Source organism: Neolamprologus brichardi, chromosome 16 (genome assembly GCF_056152115.1).
Source record: "Neolamprologus brichardi isolate AB-2024 chromosome 16, ASM5615211v1, whole genome shotgun sequence".
Classification (NCBI taxonomy): Eukaryota; Metazoa; Chordata; class Actinopteri; order Cichliformes; family Cichlidae; genus Neolamprologus; species Neolamprologus brichardi.
The window spans coordinates 29,569,195-29,592,598 of record NC_142119.1 but is presented as its reverse complement, the minus strand read 5'-3'; the positions used below and the strand labels follow the sequence as shown (position 1 = coordinate 29,592,598).

General features: G+C 38.0%; 1 protein-coding gene across 1 annotated transcript in view; it reads right to left on the bottom strand.

The window, feature by feature from the left end:
• The window catches only part of LOC102789333 (ephrin type-A receptor 6-like), a 175,485-nt gene that overhangs the window by 116,130 nt on the left and 35,951 nt on the right, over window positions 1-23,404 (bottom strand). Inside the window, exon 3 of the mRNA XM_006802383.3 lies at window positions 18,655-19,318. Coding sequence (XP_006802446.1) covers window positions 18,655-19,318 — 664 coding nt within the window. The remainder of the gene's footprint in view (window positions 1-18,654; window positions 19,319-23,404) is intronic.

The window sequence follows — 23,404 nt, the reverse complement described above, 5'->3', positions numbered from 1 at the left end:
AAACTTACACAAAATGCAGTTATAACAAACAGTTTGCCACATGCTATGCTCGGGGCATGCTGGCATGTGACAGGAGGAGCAAACAGTTGCTAAATTCCCATCTGTGTTTCAGGAGCAGAGCTAGCATCTTTTTCAAGTAGTTTTTCCGGCCAAGTATTACATAGTCACATCAACAGATGGAGTTCTCCTAACTCCCAGGAGGGTCATTGCTGCTTTGATTAGAGCTTGAAGTGTAGCAGAATCATTTCTTCTTTTCACTTGTGGCATGACCAGGGCATGCCACACCTGTCTCAGGTCGATCCAGCAACATCTCCAATATTCTGATAACTTCCCTCCGGGGAAATTAACCATTCAGATGATGAATGCAGTGATGGAGTCTTTCTCCTTTAAAATGACTGACTGAATGAGCATTCCTACCCCCATGATACTGTATGATACTTTCATTCAGGATCAATGGTAAATATAAACTAAATAATTTGTTCCATTTATTAAAACTGCATAGGTGGAATTAGGTCCTTTTGACTGGGGTCCTCTGGGACCCCCAAAACATTTGTATCTTCAAAAACTAATCAAAGTAGAAACAGAAAACAATGATTACAGACAACGTCATAAAAGTGTAATGATAGATATGACAAAAAATATACCTCTAGAGTCTGCACAGATACCAGTCAGTAGGATGAGACTTACATCTCTATAGAATAATCACCTATACCAGCGGTCCCCAACCTTTTTTGTGAAATGGACCGGTTTATGCCCGACAATATTTTCACGGATCGGCCTTTAAGGTGTCGCGGATAAATACAACAAAATAAAACTAGTACCGGTATCGAAAAAAAGAAGATTTATTCATAACACAGGTGAAAAGACCCAGGAAAACCGAGTTAACGATAAAAACGATAACAAAATAACGCTGGAAACCGATAAAACCCCTGAAAACCATACATTTCACACCTGAGCCTCAACTCTCGCGGCCCGGTACCAAACCACTCACGGACCGGTACTGGTCCGAGGCCCGGGGGTTGGGGACCGCTGACCTATAGAGTATACAGTATGGATTGTTAATATCAATATTTCAACTAAAAAACTTGTCAAAGAGCACCACAATCCTTGTAAAAACTCTGTAAAAGTTGTGCTAGTTTTTAATATTCTATCACTAATGAGGAAGCACAGCAATGTTGAGCTTGGTTGATTGACAACAACATGAATGTGCATTAAGAGTGGGTAATATGAGAAGCCTTCATTTAGGTAGAAACACATGAAGTCATTTGCACATCACACATCCTGTCATGTAAACTGGCAACAATGTAGGGCCCCCTTCCATGGGTCTCTTTCACAACGTTCATTTATTTTTCAGTGATGCAAAGTGAAAGCAAGAATGAGAGAATGCCACTGAAACTCTAAACTCATGTTTCATCTTGGCCAATTAGAGGGCCCACTCAATGGTGCAAAATAGATGAAAATAAGATGAGCATTCTGAAGGGAGATATGTATAGCAAATCACAACAGAAATAAGTAATATGAGTGCATTTTTGCTCAAATGGATGCACTTTTTGGATAAGCGTGATACCGCTGGCCACTACTTTGTTCCTGTGCATAGGCTGCATGAACTCTCTCAAAGGACCACAACTACACGGACACTTTTCCTCCTCCCATAATCCTGCCTCTTCTTTATTCCTCTGCCAGCCATCACAGTATATCACTTTATCCCTCTTTCAAAGGTCCCAAGAGACGATTGTCACAGAGAGAAAAGTGAAATGAGAAATTCCCATTGCCACCTAATTGCATGGCCAAATCGATCCCGTAATAGATTCCTTCTCTCTGACATCCAGTCTCACTGACAACACTATCAAACAGACAAATCAGAACACTGCCTGCGTTTCGGTGCACGTGTGGCGTGTGTGTGTTGGACGTTCAGTCTTCAACATGGCAGGCTCCGGGCAGCCAGATATCTGTGTGATTGCTTTAAGAAAGAGAAGCTCAGAGGGAGGCTCTGCACTTCTTGATACTCTGTTTTGTTGTAGATGAGCTAAAAATATAGGGAATACATTATAAAAAATGATTGGAAAGTGAGAAACCCTAGACTAGAATCCAAATATTACAAAAAGGTTATACACAATAGCATCATCATCATTTTGGCAACTCAAGATATAGTTGACTTGCCAAAAGGTCCTGCTGCTTACATATTACTCTGTCAGAGTTTGGTTATGGAGCTTAGTTTAACGTATGGGGACCTGATATTGCCATTAAGATACAGCAGTTACTTTTGTTAAAAGCTGGGGCAGCTGTGACTTCTGATAAACACCTGTTTTCCTTGTAGGTGACCCTCCTGAAAAGTTTACACCTGAAAGCCATGTCAAATAGAGGACTAAAAGCCCTTCAACCAAATTCAGTAAAGCTTTTGTTTTCTCTCCCTTTCTTCTTTTCTCTCACCTGCAGAATTCCACAAACAGACTGAGGTTTGCCCCTAATGCACTTTGAAGCAGTATCCTTATGGGGAACTCACAAAAAGGCTACAGCCCCAAACATTCCCTCCTCTCCTTTTAGCCTGATGACAGAGAGCATTTTCTCTTCCCTGCAGAGCAACCTGCACATGTTAGGAAACTATCCACATAAAACAGACCAAAGTAAGGTGCCAGTAAGTCTCTCTCGGTCTCCTTGAGACATGCAGCAAATTCTTTTGTTTTTCCGGGAAAACCAGATGCTATGAAATGTACAACAGACTGAAAACCAATGCAATGAATGAAAAAAAAGAAAAGAAAACAACATGAGAGATAGAAGATATACTTAGGGATATATTGCAAGCTGGGAGATAATATTAAAATAAGTTGCTCTGATAAATTACACCATATTTCAATAGTGATTTCTGACAAATACAAAAAACCCCATGGTTATACTTAAATTTTAAAATTATGAAAACTATAAGTCCATAAAGCACATAAAAGTTTAAGGGCTTTGTGTTTTTTTTGGGCTGGGATACTTGAATTGGGAAGCTGCTTTCAGTCATACTGTCTCTATCTACTATGACCTATGATGGACTCTTTGGTCTCCTTGACTTTAAAACTATATGAATCTTAGAAAAACACAAGGTCTTAGTTTGTTCCATGCATTTCAGTCTATTTCTAAATGACTCCTCGCATCTTCAGGAAAATGAGATTATTATCATACCATCTGTTGGATGTTTAGGGTGGGAGCATATACTAATGTAATGAACTGATAATGATCTCAGCATAACACCTGAGACACATGAAACAGATAAAACAAAAATAGGATAAGCAAGAAGAAAAGTGTGGGGATTACAGCACATAGAAGCCTGGTGTGTCTTTCAGTGTTTAGTGGAGCACTTTTATGCCTTTTTCTTGTGTCTTTTAATTCTAAATGTATTTTGTACGAAACTACTTTTTAGTTCCACTATGCACTGTTTCTTTGTGTCACATGTCAACACTAATTACAAATCTGTGACAATTAAAGTGTAACTATAAAGATTAACATTAAACCCTTAATGAATTGCAAAACAGCGAGAAGTCTGTTTTTCATACCCCTGAACTGTATCTCTACTGTTACTCCTGAACCCTTTACTGAGAGCCTGAGACCATGTTTTTGTGTTTGCGTGTGTGTGTGCATTTGTGTCCTTTCTCGTGTCTGGGGCTTTGAAAACCACAGCTGCTGCAGGTATTTTTTTACCAACAGTGCCATTTCTTTTTAACTTGGATTGATTGAAAGATGACAAAGAAAAAGAAACCGAGAGAGAGAACCAGGTGGCCAGTAAGTGGCCTCTTCATTGATTCTGAATGCAGGTGTCTGTGTGTGTGTGTGTGTGTGTGTGTGTGTGTCTGAGGGAGACAAAGAGAAAGAGTTATCAGTGTGCGTGCACGACAGCAGACAGACGGTAGTTGCCTGGAAAGGTTTGGGTCTTACACTGTGGGGTCTTTGCGTGCCCTGACACCCACATAATGTTAATTACTATCCATGATCTGGTTGAGCTGCTGTTAATGCTCAGGAGAAAATTATTCCAATCCATGTGCTCATCCACACACGGCCCTTAGACCAGATGTAACAGTCACAAAAAGATTGACTTTGGGAACTTTATTAGTTTAGCAGGTTTAAGGAGGGGAACAACCCTGTTCTGGGACAGCAGCCACATAACTTGATTCCAATTTCCAGAGCTCTGGCTTTTTTTTCCAATGTTTCCAGCTTTTTACACTTCACCATTACAGTGGATGGACAACAAAATAACTAACAATTACTTTGGGGGATCACTCACAAAGATAATTACAGTTTATTTACAAAATATCTCAAGAGTTGCTTATTAAATGCAACATCATTTAACAAATTCTTCAGGGAATATAAAATATATGTAATAATTCATCACCTTAGAGCGCCTTCACAATACTTTATTCTTAAAATTCACAGTAAAATCAATTTTTAGCCACAGAGAAGAACAAACTCAATGAACCAACTGAATGAGCACTGTGCAACTCAGTTAAAGTCCTGAAAAGCAAGCACTTACCTGATTACAACTAGTTGATATGCTCACCAAAAGACAGCTAAAACTGTTTCCAGCATCTACTATGACCTTGTATCAGTATAGGGTTTCATGTTTCTTGGTACTGGCTGTCGTTTATCTCTCTCTCTCATGATGTCTTTGGTATAACTTTAAATATTCTCTTGCTGTATGGCACTGGCAATGGTACTCTGACTCTATATGTGTCACATATGTTGCGACATTTCAGGTGTTCACCTGTAGTAAACTGTCCAGTGTTTACCTCAGGTCGCAAAATGCTATCTGTGAAGTTATTATTTATTTGTGAGAAGGCTTTAAAGCTATGTGAAAGAAGTCTGATACAGGTCAATAAGTCAATGAAACTCACTTCTGACAGATGTGTTTAAGAGTTTAGGAGATGGTAGTGGAGGAGGAGGCAGATGAAGAAAAGGAGGAGAAAGAGATGTTGAAAATATTCAGCAGATTTGCCCAACAGTTGCAGTACTCAGGAATCTGTAACTTTCTAATATTATTTTATTCATAAAAAATATCTTTGGAATTTATCTTGCACAAATCTCTACTATATACTGTGCAAGAATAAATATGCTGTTAGGATGTTCTGTTATAATATTATACAACATAATAACAATATTATTCTGATCACCATGATCATTATTACAGAAAGATGATCAGCTGATTCTGGTTCTTTGCAGGATAATGCTATATTGTCTTTGCAGAATAATATGATAATAATGTGATAATACAGTTTGACTGCTGTAGAAGAAGGTTTAGGCCCTTTGCCACACACTTACTGTAGCTTCTAAAGCTCAGATTTTAGGATTTATATGGCATTTATATGGGGATTTTACATAGTATATACTGTGTAATAGTGTCACAATACCATAGTATAATGAATGATGTATTTTTGCTGATTCTTGATATAAATGTATTAATTTATTATCATTTTTTTTTCTCCAAATTTCACTGAATGCTTTTGTTTTGAGAAGAAAACACATTTTCAATAATCTTAAAATGCAGCTATTTGGTTTGCTTCATTGTGTTTTTCTAGAACAATAAAGTTTCTAACTTTTCAACACGTCTACAATACACTTTAATATATGAATGTCAGTAAAGGTGATGCCACTAAGAAGTGTAATTGTAAACACTTTCATTGTTCTCTTTGACTGCCATACCTTTATTACCTGCTGTCAGTCTGAATAAAGACAAGGAGAATGCTTCACTGATGGAGACACAGGCAGATCAATCCCCCATAAAACAAGCTGTATTGGTTTATAAATCAGGCCTCCAGTCTCTGCCTGTGGCTGCTCAATAAGCATACATCAGCTTTAATGTAAGGAGTGGGATGAGCTGCCTACTAGCTGCAGCTGGTAATAGATAATAAAGACGCACAACCGCGTAAGCACACACGTACACACACGCACAAACACACACAGACAAAAAAGCACATATGAAAACAAATATGCACAAAGTAAACAAGACAACAAATGCTGATAGCATTCAAAAAGGCATTGAATTCCATGCACACATAAATGCATAAAGTATTCACACAAAGGACACTTATTGACAACCCAAACACAAGTAATTAAAAGGAGGAACAACAAAAAGCGAACAAAGTAATATTACAACTGCTCGTCCTCATCCTTCAGTTCACACACACACACACACACGCAAATCTAAATGTAAGACTGCAGTTCTCCTTTATCTCTGTAACTATTGGCCTTTACTTTTATTTTACTGCATTTTTGGGGGCCATCTGAATTTCAGATGAACCATCTGTTTGACTGGTTGCTGAAGTCTAATGGCACAAAATGTTATCATTGTAAAGAGTAATAACAGTTGAAATGACTGTATAAGGCAATATTCTAACATTGTGCTGATTTGTGGGCCAGCACTACCACTTAAATTGCAACCTTAAATTGCACATTGGTGAAAACGCGGAAACAAAAATAACAGAAAAGATACAGTAAGGGTTTGTCTCTTAATTTTCTTCCATTACTCCATTACTTTCTTCCATTATTCTTGCTATTTTGCAGACCACAATTAGATCAGGTCTCAGTTAAGGAAGTAGAATTTTGTTTGATATAGCTGATGGCTTATTATGGACATCTGCACTGTCCCTCTATTGATATTATGGATTCAGGTCTTTATTATTTTATGGGTTCTAGCATCACTAATAGCATCAGAGTAGTATTTCTAAAGCAAAAACTATACCCTTTAGACTTCATAATAACAAATGACAAAAATGTGCTATATAATTTCAGACTATTCAAAGCAGTGAGCTGAAAAATATAAACGGAGAAGCGGCTGATTATCCCATGATAACATCCAAACTTAAACAATGTGCTTATTATTGTAACCATCACGACGAAGGTCCCAAATTAGGATCTACACATCTTTTAAAATTGTTTTTGGCAAGAGTCTAAAGTCATGTAACTTTTTCCCCCAGAAATACAAATACACAAATAGAAGAGCAGTTACTTTAATGTGAAAGTGAAGTATAAACCACAAGAGAAGTGACATTCCCAGCTCCTCAGCTTTTAACTTCCTTTCCTCTAGTTAATCTTAGCATGAAGAAAACCCAATTACAGCTACACTACTTTATCCATGTCCAAAATATTCTTCCTGGGGCTTAAGCCTCCATTTTAGCCTGATCAGTGAAGTTGTTAGCATTAATTCAAACAGATTCAGATTCTGAGGTTTCATTGTGTGGCTGTACTTGTTCAGGGGGTCAGCCAAAGTTCAGACCTCAATCCACCCCAAGGGAAATGGTTTCACACCACAGTCTTCTCTCGAACTGACCCAATTCTGCTATCACTGCTTGCCTCATTCAGTGGCTGGATTATGTCTGTCCATGGTACTCTTGTGCATGTGTGTGTGTGTGTGTGCAGCTCCACCAGTGTGACTAACAAGCTTGGCTGTAGCAGTCTGGCAGATTGAGAGACACCTAGTGCTAGTTAAAGCCTTTCGTACCCTGAGGTCATTGGCTCACTTTCCGCACTGGTCATATATGAGAAGATAGAGGGATAGAGTGAGGAAGAGTATAAATAAAAAAGAGGTGAAACTACTGTCACTGAGCTCACATTTTTGTCAAGTTGGATACACATGCTCACATTTTGCCAAATGGCAATATTTAGTTCAAACAGCAATAAATGTACTCTCAATGACCCCAAATATTACATTTTGATTGACTTCATGTATGGGAGTACACGCTTATACTTGGAATAAATTCATAACTGCAAAATATTTAGGACAAAATTGTATGCAAGTAGCAAAACCACCAACTTGTCTCAATAAATGCTTTAACATGGTGATTTTTTTAACCTAGAGCCAATTTTAGGATTTTTTTAAATTTTGTCCTGTCAAATATCCTGCACAGAAATATCCAAAATATCCAAAATCCCAGTTAATTGGCCCTTGTTTCTTAAAGGCAGACTTAGAACTTCTTTGGCAAAGATCTTCACTGTTATCCAAAACCCATAAGTCTACTAGTCTGAATTATCCTTTGTGCATGAAAATATGGACAACTCCAGCTCTGGTGTTTGAGTTCATTGTTCACTAGAGGCAGACCTGACTGTATTCTGAAGTGTCTTAGTTTAAATTTGTCCAACAAAAAAGTAAAACAAACTTCTGTTCCCATGTCGTACAGCATATATTGCTCTCCTGAGCAACATTTATATAATCATCATGTATGTTTTGATACTGAAACCAGCCAAACAGGATTGCAGTTTACACTTTTTCAACACTATCTGACACGTCTGAGCAGTCCATAAAAGGACTGTGCTGTATTGTCACTTGCGCCACATAATACCTGCTGGCTTAAGTAGGTTAAAAGAGAGCTTGAAAGAGAAATCAGGTGTAAAGAAATAAAGAATAAATAATAAAATCCTCACCTGACCCACGATGTACAAATGTGACATTATTTCAACACCAAATGTGTATATTTTTCTTCTAAATTGGTGATGCAGGCTTTAATTTTATTATGTCCTGAATTTTAATTCTATAGTTCCTTCCAGCTGTTATTTTATCCATACTGTGATTTGTTATTTTAATAGCCATGAATTAAAATAATCAGGAACAAAAAAGCAAATTCACGGTTGGGGTATGCAATATTGTAGTGATCCGTGTGCAGTTATGGAGCCAGGTTGCACATTACATAAGCACTGTGAGTCAAGGAGTTCATGCATACAGTCCTTCAGTCTATAGAAGAGAAGCTGGATCGGAGATTTGTTTAGTTTAACTTTAAAAACCCCAATTTAAACAAAATGGTTATTTATGGCATTACAGTTGAAACGTGTATATGTTTCAGTTATTGGACACCAGAGTATTATGTTTTTTTTTTAAATTTATGTCTGTTGTGTAAACAAACTGGTACCGAAATAAAATGCAGTCATCACTGAAGCTGAACCCTCAATAACCCCTGTTTTTTTCCCCCTCTTCATAGTTTTTTTCCTTTTTTACTTGGGAGAAGCTGTCTCCAGCTCCTAAAACGTACTTTTATTTATGACAAGTCTGCTCTTCATTGGAGGCCTGTGATGTGTTATCTGGGCCATGTCATACTATACATACCCTTTAATGACTAATTCAGTCTCTTGGCTTATGTACTAAAATAGCACAGGCACAAGGGAAAAGAGAAATCAATTGAAATGTTGCAATGTTTGACAGGACTGGGCTTGAGGAGACAAAAAAAGGAGAGAAAAAAAGAAGACATTAGACGGTGTCGCTTCCTTTTGTTTTCTGACTGAGAGAGTGTGTGGTGTTGAGACATGCAGAAGCTGTATGTATGTATGCAGGGTGCCGGTACGTTGGGGAATTTATTTTTTCAACTGTCTTTGATCACTTTCAGGCTTTGAAGTAACTCTTGGCAAGGAAGGGTGGGGTGGGGGGGAAAGCGAGGCAGAAGTCACCGCAAGTTCACATCGCAACTAGGACTCGCAAAAACTGCAATCTGCATAATTTATTCTTTAAACAGTTAAAATGGAAAGAGATGAGGAGATCTCTAGGTGCCCAACAAACCCGCCTCCTGCTTGACAACCCCAATTAAACACTCTCCCTCTCCACATTTGTTCTCAATTACAGATTGAAGAGCGACAACACGAGAGCCTCTAATGCTCATCAAGTGACTGATTTAAAGAGAGACAGAGGAAGGTAAAGCACCACCAGTCTGGGGAAATGTAATTGATATGTGTTGTAAATGAGCAAATAGAGGCCATAAAGAAAGAACAGTCATGGTCATATATATATATATAAACACACACTTATCTATCAACATGTTTTTCTTCTCCAAAACTCTTAGCACAGTGGATTTAAATATCAAATAAGATGCATCGTTCTATAAAATGTAATAATATAATTATGACCACAAACAAACTTCAAATTTTTTCTAGTCTCTTAATTTTTCTTAATACTTAATATTAAACCAGACCGTATTATTATATAACATTATTTATCTTCAGCCATTAGTTCAACACCTATAATTTCTTGAAAAAAAAAAATCCTTTCAAGGACAATGAGCTATCAAAAGTTGGTCCTCACAGGGATATACAGACCTTACCAGCTCAAAGAGATAAACCTCAAAGGTAATTGCATCACACAGAATATGAAGTACTGTATGATAGCTCCAGTCAGATTACTCAGACTTGTGGAATATTTTCTATGAAGCGGTTATTCACTACAGGTTTATTTAATCTTCTAGCGAGACTTTTTAGATGGCAACCTTGCCCCAAATTTCCATTTTCTTACCAAAAAAGTATGTCTGCTTTGACAGTAACTTATTAACCTCAACCACATCATTCTGCACAGTGAAGGTCTAAAGTAAGACACAGTTTTAAGAATTAGTAAGTGGAATTTTCTTTCGGCCTCCAAGGTGAAAACATTCATTCAAAAACACCATTGTATTTTCCAGTGCAATTGAATGGTCAAAATGAGCAACTCAGTCAAATCACCTCTATTTATACATTTATTTATGTTAGGTTAACAGATTAATGGATTTTATATATAACACACACACACACACACATATATATCTATATCTATCTATATCTATCTATCTATAGATAGATAGATAGATAGATAGATAGATAGATATAACATAATGTATCACACTGATTTTTTTCTTAATCTGGAATAATGTCTGATGATTTATTTTTAATATTCTCGGTGATTATTCTCTGCTTATGTAACAGCAGGTAGTGACGCACAATGAGGCCGTGGCCTGACAGAAAGAATTTACACTGGACATAATTCAAACCACCCCAGGCCTTTAGCAGGGAAACTCAGTGCCTTTTAGTGGTGCATTGAGCTTAATGACAACTCAGGGGGAAATGTACATTAGCATACCAAATGCATCAAGGAGATTTCAATTATATCCTTTGTCGGAGCAGCATAAATAAAGTCTAATACAATGACTGTGTAGACAACAAACAAAACCCCAGGCATTTAAGTTCACCCATACTGTGTGATGTCTATTCAAACAAATGTAGATTTAACAGAACTGTGAATTGAAAACACAAACAGAAATAATCAGAGTGATCAAAGATGCTCTTGTTTGTAATTTTTGGAGACGGTGGATTAGTATGTCAAAACGAAGGACAATTTATTGTGACAAATGAGAAACAGGAAATATGGCCTTTGATATATCCACATGTGCCTTCATTATGACTCTGTTGCTCTTATATCTGCTGCAAGCAATTTTCTTACAATGCAACTGTCAAACTGTGCTCTCTTAAAAAAAATGCAAGGCATGACATCCTATGGTCATGACATGTCAGCGCTGATGCTGAGTGAGGTGGGATTAAATTCATCAGACAGACTTTGACCCGCTACCGGGGTACATACACACTCTGTTTCTCTCTCTCCCATTCCAGACACTCCCAATTAAGCCTGAAGTGCAATGCTTGTTAAACTAAAACCATCCTTTTCTGAAATGTCACAGTGTCTCCCTGCCGTGTGGCCCGTCTGTAAACAGCTCTGTTGCTGATGCCAGCTTGAACCCCCTGGTGTGTTTGTGTTTTGTGAGAGCAAAATTGTCGCTTGCATTAACACACTGTTGTGAATGCTTGAGTGCATATTGGACTTGTTGTTGTTTTGTTGTTTGGTGTGCTCTCTGGGTTGTATTTTTATATGTGTGTTTTATGTTATTCGTTATGGGAGTCTTTGCCTTCCACCCACGCCCTCATTTGTGTGCATGTGTCTTTTGTGTGAGTATGTGTGAGTATGTGTGTGTGTGTTTGACATCTCATTTGGGGGAGCTGACAGAGTGAAGGATATGTGCTGTAATTGTTGTCTGACTGTCTTCATGCTGTAATTGAAAATGTCTTATTGGTGAAACTTTTGTCAAGATGTTTATACGAGCATGCCATTTAACATTAACACAGCTGCTCCTTTTACCTGTGCAATTACTTAAGTGTAGTCCACCTCTGACACTTGACGTAGAGCCCGTGCCATCCTGGAACTGGGTAAATTACCATACCAATTGCTTGGTATGAACAGCTTGTTCTTAAAACAATAGGGCGATGGATTTTTGAACTCAAACTCCATCCATCTATTCATCCATGGTATCCATGGTATCCAGCATCCATCTATGTTCCCAAGCTGCCTTCTCTTTGTGTTCTGTGTGAACTCCTATTTTGTTGGACTTTGTATCAGCCAACATAAAGGCTTGCTTTCCTTTCTTAGGCAAACAAAGCTTGACAGTCAGATATCCAAACCATCTCTACTGACTGCTTTCACTGCTGCAGAGCATCACCCCTACTTTGAACCACCGCCCAGTGACTGAGCTGATTACCTTTTCTCTAAGGGCAGATCTTCTTTGGAGGGAAGTCATTTCCTGTTCATGATCCTATTCATTTGGTAACTACCTGCAGCTTGTGGTCATCTGTGAGGGTAGTAATGATAACTTTGAAGATAATCATCAGCTTTACCTAGGTACTTGAAGTCCACTTGAGGCAGAAATTCATTCTCTATCTTAAGCAGGAAATCTTTTTTTCAACAGTGTAAGCTGGACATCACTGCTTGATGTAGCCAACGATAGCAAAGATGTGATCCTGAGACCAAAGACGGAAGTTTGACGTTGTATAGGGAGTAAATGACATTACAGGCCCAATAACCAATTCTCCAGAAGCACCAGTTAGACACACACAGGGACATGCCTTTTCCAAGTCCATAAAACACATGTAGACTGGAGGTGTGTATCCTCCGATATTTAACCTCCTAAGACCCGAACTCTTCCACGGCATGCATTTTTAATCTCTCTTTGATATTTGGACATGTTGGGACCTGATGAATGTGAAAACGAAGAATTACCAGATTTTTTTTAACCTGATTTTTGTTTCTAAGAAAAATGAGAGCCACATATGAGGATATTCATTTAAAATTTCGATAGAACAGTGGCAGTATAATGTTCTCGCAAGTGGACATCAGGCCCTTGTAGAGCAAAATTGAGTATTTTGGTCTAAATAACCCAAAATGTGATGTCCACATATGTGGACGCCAGGTCCTAGGAGTTTAAAGAGTTTGTCCGCTGTCTCAAGATGATTAACCTTAAAAAAGACAGGAAGCTTGGCTGGTTTATATTTAACAGATTATAAAGCAGTACAGGGTGTCCATTATTATTTGGGTGATGTGCTGTTCAGTAATTCTAAATGTATGCTGCACAACATTAGTTGTGTCCTAGCTTGCTTTTGCCCAATTATCAGAGGGAAGATTCACTGTACAACAACCTAAAACACAGGCAAACATATAAATAAAAGCACACAGACACCCTGCGATTACATTATTCATAGCACTGCTGAGTGCTCTTACACAGAGTCCGAAAACACACGATGACCTGCTGTACAACACTGAGTGATAACAGCATCAGCTAGATTGTCTTACACTGAGAGGGAAAGATGATGAAAGCTTAAGTGAGTGAGAGATAGATGGAGGAGAGAGAGATAAAGAGAGACACTGAGAGACTGAGCTCTTCATCCAAGAAGATGTATGTGTGCTCTTCTTGCATTCAGTCTAGTTGCCTAGAGTACTGCTAATGAGCAGGTGGGTACATATGTTATACATCATTAAATAACAGCCTCTTGTAATGCACAACAAGGACATGCCGAATGCACTCAAACATACACATATTAAATATTTACATCAAGAGAAAAAATAAGGTATAAATAAGACCATAAATAGATCAGCTAAGATGCAAATAGTAAATGGACTGGTTTTTACAGCATATAGTGCTTTTATATTCTAACTTAGCACATGCCTCATTCACCCGATAACACCATTCGTACAAGCACTTTTTTCTATGACTAAGTTTCTGTTTAACATTCACGCACACTCGCCCTCCGATTCAGCATTTTACCGAAGGATACTCAAAGACTGAATTCAAATTTACTCTATAAAGACCATTGCTTATTTCTACATATATGTATGGATATGGATATATATCATAATTACATCAATTTTGACAAGATCCCCATCCCCCAGCAAATTTCACTTAAATGTTAAAAAAGCGTATTCTTATGCGTATGCATTTTTCATATACTTCACTTAAAGACTCGTCTCATTTGGCCCATATAATATTCAGATTTAAAAGTCTCAATTTTAAAGAACATTTTAAAACCCTTTTTATCAGTGTATATGTGGAAGAACATGCAAGCAGTAATATGGGTTATAGGCGTTTATTAGCCTCAGTCTTAGCACACTGGCACTTCATCCAGGTAATGGACAGGAGATTAAAATACTGCTGTGACCAAATCCACTGAGTCTGAATGAAAGAAAAAGATTATTTGACTTAAGCTGGGTGGAGAGCATGTCCTTCATTCTCACCTAAGTGGAGTAAAAACATTTATTCAGGCTTTGAGCAGTTTATCTCTTCTTTGAGATGACTGAAGGTTTACATGGTTGTCAGATACTCCAGCTTCCTCCCACAGTCCAAAGATATTCATGGTAAGGCTAAATCTAAACTGGATGTAGGTGTGAATGTGAGCATGAATGGTTTCTGTTTCCGTGAGTTAGTCGTGCAACAGACTGGTGACCTGTTGAAGGTGTACCCTGCCTCCCACCCGGAGGCAGCTGGGATGTGCTCTAAGCCCAAGCAGAAAGAAATGGATGGATGGATGTTTGCCTGATATCTGTGTATGCTATTGCTGTAGGGGTTATCAAAGGAAAACAATATTACAAAGTAATCTGCCGTGTACAAAACTTGAAAAAGATTTTACCTATCAACTGATCTCAGTCTGAGATCTGATAGATTTAAAAGATTCCATATTTTTTTTTATATATATAACTTCCAATTTTCAGGAAAGGGACAGCTACACTTTCTTCCACTAAATAGTTTTGTTCCATCTTCCAGTTCTGTGCATAACATTTAGACTTCAGTGAAAGTGACTTCCTTTTAGCATGTGAAATGTTAGTTCTGCATTATAGCAACAACTAGCAAACAAATAGATATGACAAAGACATTAATCCTATGCTTTTCACATACTTATGAATGGGATGCTACTGGAATCACAGACTGTTCAACCTTGTCATATCTGCTACACAGGAAGGCGGCTGTTGCATTTAAACTACCAATTTGTTGTAAACTAACACTTGAAAGATTACTTTAGCCAGCTACCTCAGTCTTCTCCTTCAATGCCTAAGGTGCTCTAGTGGCACTTTGTGTGGGGGCTTTTTAATAACTAAGCCTGTTTGAATGCTGGAACAATGAACAGGAGCTGCATTACAGGGCTGACATTGCAGTAAAATGCCATCACATTGCCCAAAGGGCTCGACTTAACCCAACTGTGAAATATGCTCCTTTGAGAGCAAGGGGTTTAGGATAAGGAGAGGAAGAAGGAAATTACTTTAATTTATTGTGCTTTAAGGGGCCAGCATCGATACTGATAGGTGGCAGTGTTGAGTCTGCTTATGTTTGTAAATGGCACTGAGCCAAAATGTCTGTTCTGGTTGATTTAACCCGCCACCTCAGGAGTCTTCTTCAATGACCAAGGTGCTTAACTACTTCTTGTGATGTAGTTCTTCCAAAGATTATATTCAAATCAGACTAAATGGCATGTAATGTAATTACATGTATTTTCCCCTATATTGTATATATGTCAAAGATGAAAGGCACAGGGCCAACAGCAGGGATGCACCACATTACTCCTTTACCTCTTAAAGAAGAGATAAAGAAGAAGCCCACAAATCCATCACAAATTGTTCTTTTGCAATGTGTGAAAAGTTTTCAACAGCAAGTTTATCTGCCTCTGCTAGCTTTTTTATCACTCAATTAACGCATAAGAAATATTAAAGGAGCAGAATGGAGAAATCATTTTAGGATAGACGCACTCTAATCACAGCTGCAGTTTCACCCGTGGCCTGTTGATTATGATGCAGCTGCAAGTGCAGCTGGAAAGCCTCCCTGACCTGTGTCACAAGATGAATTGTAATCAACTGTGCGAGGACATCTGGTTCTGAATGGTGTGAGAAAACCAGCGAAATGTCTCAAAAGTGTTTTTTAAAAGGCTGTAGTCTATGGTGATTATTTTTTGCGGGGAAACAAACATGTACAATGGCATCTAATTTGTGCCAATATTTCTATAGATTATGCATCTTGATCATTCTGGTAAATCTTACATATTTTCTTTATCTTTACAAAACTAATTGCACAAGCTTGGATTACTTTTTAAGAGCCAGTGTCTTTTGTTGTGCTAAACTGTGAATTCAGATCAGTTACTAATTTAAAATGTGTTCTATATCCATGATATTGTAGTATATTGTTAGTTCTTAGGATAAATATTAGTAGATGCTTTCATTCTTTCATTTGTTAAACGTATAAAGTTAAATTCCATATTATGGTTTTGATAAGTTGCAACTTACAAGTACATTAGGACACCTTTTAGATTGTGGATCTGTCTCCTTTGGATTATAGACGTGTGTATCTGTTGACCTGACATCAGGACTTTACTTGGTTTGAAAAGAAGTCGCATTGGAACTTCTTGAAGGTAGCATTCCCAGTGAGCCGTGCTGTCAGTGATAACCCAAAGCTCATATCAGAGAGCTGAGGATCAAGCTGCTACCAAGCCAGCTGAGGTAATCTGTCACACCAAGGTAGCCACTGAGACAACGGGTGGTAGACTACAGATATACACAACAACATTCCTACACACATGACCCATCACAACACATATAGACACATGTTCATTTCTCTGTATGTATAAAACACCACGACACACACATGCAAAACACAATCCTAAAATCCTGTGGTGAAGCTTTGGTGCCTGGACCAGCTTTAACACTGGACCCAGTATGATGTTTCACTTTATGACTGCTTTCTAAAGCTCCACTCATTATACTAAATTTTACAAGCACACAAATTACCACAACAAGATTATCATGTTTGGATTTTAGCAGCTAGTAAGGAAAATATGTGCTTTTCACCAGAGCACATAGAAAAACACCTCTGGTTTCATAACCCTCACAACTGTTTAAACTTTGTGTAAAAATAAACAGCCTACTCACTAATCTTTCATAAAGCAAAACCAAAGTTACTGCAGTTTAGTTTTGTGAAAATGTTTTCATATGAATTTAAACAGTAGCCAAAGGGCAAAAAACACTGAAAATTTTCAAAAATTGCTTTAAAAAAGCCCTAAAATTAGAATGCATTTGATAGAAAAACAACAGACTAACTAAAATATGCAGTTTTAAGCTGCTGAAACAGACACTCTCTTTCTCTCGCTCACACACACACAAACACATACAAATACAGCCTTAGATAGCATCAGGTCCTCTCACTGCTAGCATAATAACATTCATAATCATTCAAAACCTTTCACGTGACTTCACCTCTGTTATCTGAGAAAATTAGCAGCTAGTAAAAATGGCAAGACAAAGGACAAAAAATTATGGGTAATGAGTCCAAATGAATAGGGAAGGTTAATAAATAAAAATAATAATAACAACAATAACATTATGCAATTGTTTCCAGTCACCTTTCTCACTCACTATGTGTTAATAGACCTCTCTGTATTGAATCATATCTGTTATTAATCTCTGTCTCTCTTCCACAGCATGTCTTTATCCTGTCTTCCTTCTCTCACCCCAACCGGTCGCAGCAGATGGCCGCCCCTCCCTGAGCCTGGTTCTGCCCGAGGTTTCTTCCTGTTAAAAGGGAGTTTTTCCTTCCCACTGTCGCCAAAGTGCTTGCTCATAGGGGGTCATATGATTGTTGGGCTTTTCTCTGTATCTATGAAGCGCCTTGAGGCGACATCTGTTGTGATTTGGCGCTATATAAATAAAATTGAATTGAATTGAATTGAATTGTTTGACGTTTGAACCAGCAAGAGTGAGTATGTACATAGACTGTGGGGACTATAAAGCGTTCTCTAGTTGTTGCATGTGATGGTACAATGGGAAGTAAATTGTACTGAAGCACTGCAGGTTTCATATCATCATCTGTCCACATTGCTTATCTTTCTGACTGGTGGATGCATCAATACTTATGTCAAATACATCAAACAGAAATATGACTTAGAATCACACTGACTGTCTTACCATCTTGATAAACAAATGGTGTAGAAATGAGGCAAGTACAATAGCACAAAAGTTAGAATAGTGTTTCTACATGTAAATATTCGTATTTCCTGACTGTATAATTGCAATATATATATATATATATATATATATATATATATATATATATATATATATAAATATAAATACATATATATGTCCTATATATGTCCTTTTTTACTATTAAATTATTATATGTTGTAAATAAACATTTACATTTACAAATTACTGCTGCTATTTGCATTTAGGTGAAGTCTGAGATTTATTATCATTCTGACCACTTGAGAAAGAGAAATGTAGGAAATAATTTAATAAAGGTGGGTTTAATTAAAGTCAAGGTTTGGTAAGGACATCTAAGTAAGAGCTAATTAAGAACCAAGAACAAAACATTAGTAATTAAGACCGTCTAAAAACAAAACAAGCCTGCTAACAATAACCCATGGGCAAAGCATTCAGCTGCAGGGTTCTCATAACCCTACAGCAGCGTCACCTTCACCATCAATTCTTTTTCTTTCAGAGCTTTGGAAAGACTGACTAAAAACGTCTTTGAGTTCAAAAAATGCTTCACTGAGAAGAATGAAAAGGAAGTTAAAATATACAAAACTTGTAAAACTTACCAACACATGAACCATCAATCTCCTCATACCCAACGCTACAGACACATCTTCCCAGGGGAACCAACCAGTCTCCATCAGCTCCACAGAACAGTTTGGGTGTGTCTCTTTCTTCAGCATGGTCAACACAGGCCCCCCTCACTTCCACCAGTGAAGAAGAGTCCACACGGGGCACTGTGTCTGGAAATGAGGCCAGGTTCCTCAGTGTAAATGGACATTTCTTATAGTAAACCCTCACAGAAACTAATGCAATGCAAGCGCCAATGTCCTGGAAAGCAAGATAAAAGCCTTTCCTGTTTATGGGTCCCACCTCCCGCACCTCCGTATTGAGCTTGAGGATCCGATCTCCAAGATCCATCTGAGTAAAGCTCTCATCAGCAGCAATGGTGTCAATCTTGGTGTACTGCGCAGGCCTGAACTTGACACCGTGTGCTTCATCTGTCTCATGATAGAATAGATTGAAGGTCTCCTTGCAGGTCCCAGACACCCAAGGGATTGAGTTACAGTCGCGCAAGGTGAAGCGGAGCTCCACGTAGACCTTCTGGGCTGCCTGTCGTGAAATCCAGTTGGAGCGAAGCCAGTTGTTTTGGTTGGGCTCCATCACATTGCAAACCTGGAAAGTATGGATGGGTCGGTTGTGCTCGTCCATCTCTGTGATTGCATCCCACTAAAGGAAAAATAATAAGAGCGTAGAGGGTTGGGGAGAGAGGAGGGAAGAATGGGGTAAAAAGGAGGGAAGAAAAAGAAAGAGTTAGTATTAATTCAAGATCTGCTAGCAGGCCTCACAGGTCATAGCATTCCATACAAAACATGGACAAAATTAACAACATGGTTGTGCAATATTAATTTAGTCCCAAGTGTGGTCATTTCAAATCCCAAGATTGATGCTATACAGAGCACAGACGCAATCTGGAAATTATAATAGCTTCCTGCTTCTTTCTGCTTCTTTATGAGACACTTTGTTTATATTAGACTGTATTCAAACCAAATTTGGACAGTAACACAATTAGTTCCTTCAGTGGGCTGGTTTCAGTCATTATGCAAATGTACTGTTTATAAGATTGGGGAAACCTGCAGTCAGCTGAGACTGAAGAAGTCACTTGGATGAGTGACGAAACGTTTCTCCCACAAAACACTACATCCAGATGAACAGAATCAATTTTTGGAGAACACATTTAGTTGTTCAGATATTCTTCTCTGGATTAAGGTTAAAGAGAGTGCCAGCAAGACCATCTCAGTCCATACCACATTCAAGTAAAAAAAAAAAAAATCATTAACAAACTAACAATTTGTTTTCCTCATATTCCTAGAGGTAAGTTTTCTCCTGGTATGATGTCGAGCTCCAGCTGCCTAGTCATCAGCTCTGCAACTCCCAGGTCACATGATTAGGGAGCACTGCAGCTTTGCAGGGTCATTAGGTTACCTGTCCCCATGTTGATGGGAAAGAAGTTAATGGGGGGTTTTAGCCTCCTGGTCCTGCAGCGCTCTCAGGTTTTATTAGAGTGGGGACTGGCTACATGGGCGACCCCAAAACCACCCAACATCGACCTCAAAGAATCAAATTACCTGCCTGGGAAAAAAGGGCTCTCAAATCAGTTCGCTCACAATGCAGCGTCAGACTCTCCACGAGCTGCAGAGTTTGCCCTTGTGTGTGTGTTTGTGTATGTTTGTGTGTATGAGGTTTATATTTAGACTCATATTTACGCCACTTACCTCATAGGTTTTACTGTATATGACGATATATGGGATCTATTTTTACCCATCGCTGCTGCCGCTACTACTCCCATTACTTTGCATACATTTTCCTAGATGAAACACTTATGCATGCATACATAATTTTCAGACATCGGAAGCTCAATTCGGTCACTGTGACTTCTCCAATGAACCTTGCTTGTGCATTGCAGTATGCACAGCTGTCTACTTCTTTGAGTCACACACTAAAATCAACACTGTTTTCAGAGAGGTGAGAAATATGCTCGAAGGTATGGAAGACCATGTATAAAGCTTTTAATTACCAACACATTAACATAAGTAATTTGACTACATCAAACATACACACGTTTCATGTTCCCTTTCTTGGGTCTGGGGGGAGAGATGCCTGTTCTAAACGAGGGCTGGAAAATAGCTCATTTATAGGCAAACAAAATCCGGAGGGTTGAGATAGCGCTGGTGGTTAATTTACCAATACTATTTGCCTGATAAGCTTGCACATTTAATAAGCTGTTTTTTCACTTAGATAAATATTACCTCTTGATGAGAGTAGTAATCAAAGCCTAATGTTTGCTCTCACATACTCATTATCCTTTTTAATAACATGTTCTAATTCAATCATCCAAAGACAGCAGGTTTTAATCTGCTCTTCGCTCAAGGTGTAAACGTTGCATTACAGTCAAACAAATTGAGTTTGATTAAATGTGATGTTGCCATCAAAAGTACACACTAAATCCAGCTGGACAAAGCGTTTCTGTTGGGGCAAAGCATAAAGATAAAAAACAAAAACCAAAACAAAAAAACAGAACATGAAATACTTAAAATATTGGCATGAAAATATTTCCATGAAGAAGCTGAAATGAGAAAAAAATCCAAATAAAAACAGAAAGAAATAACTTTGAAAGAAAAATATGGAAAAATGCAGAAATAATAACAACTGACTTGGAAAACAGACTAACAGATAAAAAAGAGAAAACATGGATCATTAGCTTCCATATATAAAAAATGTAAGTAGACATATGGAGTTTACTCTTTGTTAAGTCCGTATGGATTCAGTGGGATTTCAAAGCTTTCAGATATGATTTCAGAACCATCCTTTGTGATAAAATCTATGCCATGGCTCCAGACAGAGAAAAGCCTTTTAATGACTCCTGTGGGATAATCAACAAACTGAGCACCAAAGGACTATGGAAATGGACATGGAAACTGCTTTCTTTCCTAATACCCACATTTTATTTCTAATGCTAGGTGACTGCATCACATTTATTCCCCCTTTGAAGAGAGGAAATATTTAATCAGTTACTTTTTGTTGTCTGTCTGACGTTACTGTCAAATTTTGTGTGATAGTAGAAACTAATAACAGCTCGAGCTGATTTAATTTTGGTGAAAATTGGGTCAAGGTCAGAGTCACAACAAATTTCAAAATCAGTGAAAAAGCTTACCCACATTTTTCATGAATCATCTTTAAATTTCACAACAATATACTACTTATTTGAACTTGATCATCATTGTTAGGTCTCAGGGACAACCTTCACCTTAAAAAACATCGACAAAAAACGCATCGAGTGATATCATATGAAAGGGTATGGGGAGAGCCTTACAACACACTTTTGGTTTCTTCAATACAATACCCAAACGACATAACAATGACCAATGATGCCATAAAAGGCTGATGTCATCGTATTGCAATAAAACATCATTAAAACACAAAGTTTTTGTATAGTCCTTGTCTTTCTGGGGAGTTACACTCTCTGAGTGCTCTTGTTTAAGAATGGTACACTTGATGCTGACGGCGAGCATCTTTCTGATTCAAGGTCTAGTGATTTAAGATATTATACAAACCATTCTTACAGTTTTCTTTCTTTCTTTCTTTCTTTCTTTCTTTCTTTCTTTCTTTCTTTCTTTTTCTTGCCACTGAATCAACTACAGATCATGATGAGTTTGCTCATTTACCACTGGCTGTTGGAATTTCTGAAATCTTCTGTTGGGATGTCAGCTAATGGTGTACTTGCACTAGTCACAGCTGGCCCTGTACGTGCTAGCATGCACTAACACTGTGTCTAAGAGATAAACTGTGAGTATGCTCCAGTTTGTCTCAACATTTAAACTGCTTTTCATGCTGCCCTCTCTTTCATGCACACTTTTAAAAATCCCTTTTTTTTTAGAACATAATAAGGCTAATATATGATGGTTTAAAAGTGGTAAAACACTGTCCTGTATCATGTCTCACAAATCCTGCCAATTATTTAACAGCAATTGTCATGGAGCCATCTGTTACTAAGGAAGTGCTGAAGTTCCATGTTTGAGTAGATGTATACTAGGGTTGTGCCACATTATATACATTTTAACATAATAAAAATCATGTTATATTGTGATATCATTGCTACAGCAATCCATGCGTTTTCATTTCTTAAAGGCAAAGGACACAGACGAGACAACAAGACAAACCTTGGCAAACCCTGACATCAAGAGCCACGTGTCAGCCTCTGATAATTTCTTCATTCATGAGCTCCTCAAAGTAGTCCTTCCATCTCCTCAACGCACTCTCTTAATTAGTGCATTTCCATCTCTACCCTTACCCTAATGCACTGTGCATCCTTTCCAGCTCAATCTCTCTGCCTAGCCATGCCATAAAAGTCCTTTTCCTGCAATGTACAAGTGTCAATAAATGTTCAGTATTCTTTCTCTATATCAAACAAACTATACTTTGACAGTGTTTGAGGATGGTACAGATCATCCAGTGTGATTAAAACCCTATGCATAGTTTAAAAATGATAAAGAATCATCAACAAACATTTATGACTCTTTTTTTTTTTTAACTTTCTGTCACTCATATTCAAGACTGATGCCCAGCTTACTCTGGTTCTTGCTCCAGCATTTAAAGTTGCTGATTCAGTCATCCCTTCGGCTTTACCTTGGAGGAGCAACTGGAGAAACCCAAATTATACAGGATAACACTGTGTCCTAGTTTAAAGGGTTTACACGTTTGGGATTTTATGTGACTATACCAATGGCTTCTAGCTCAAACCTAAGAAAAACACGT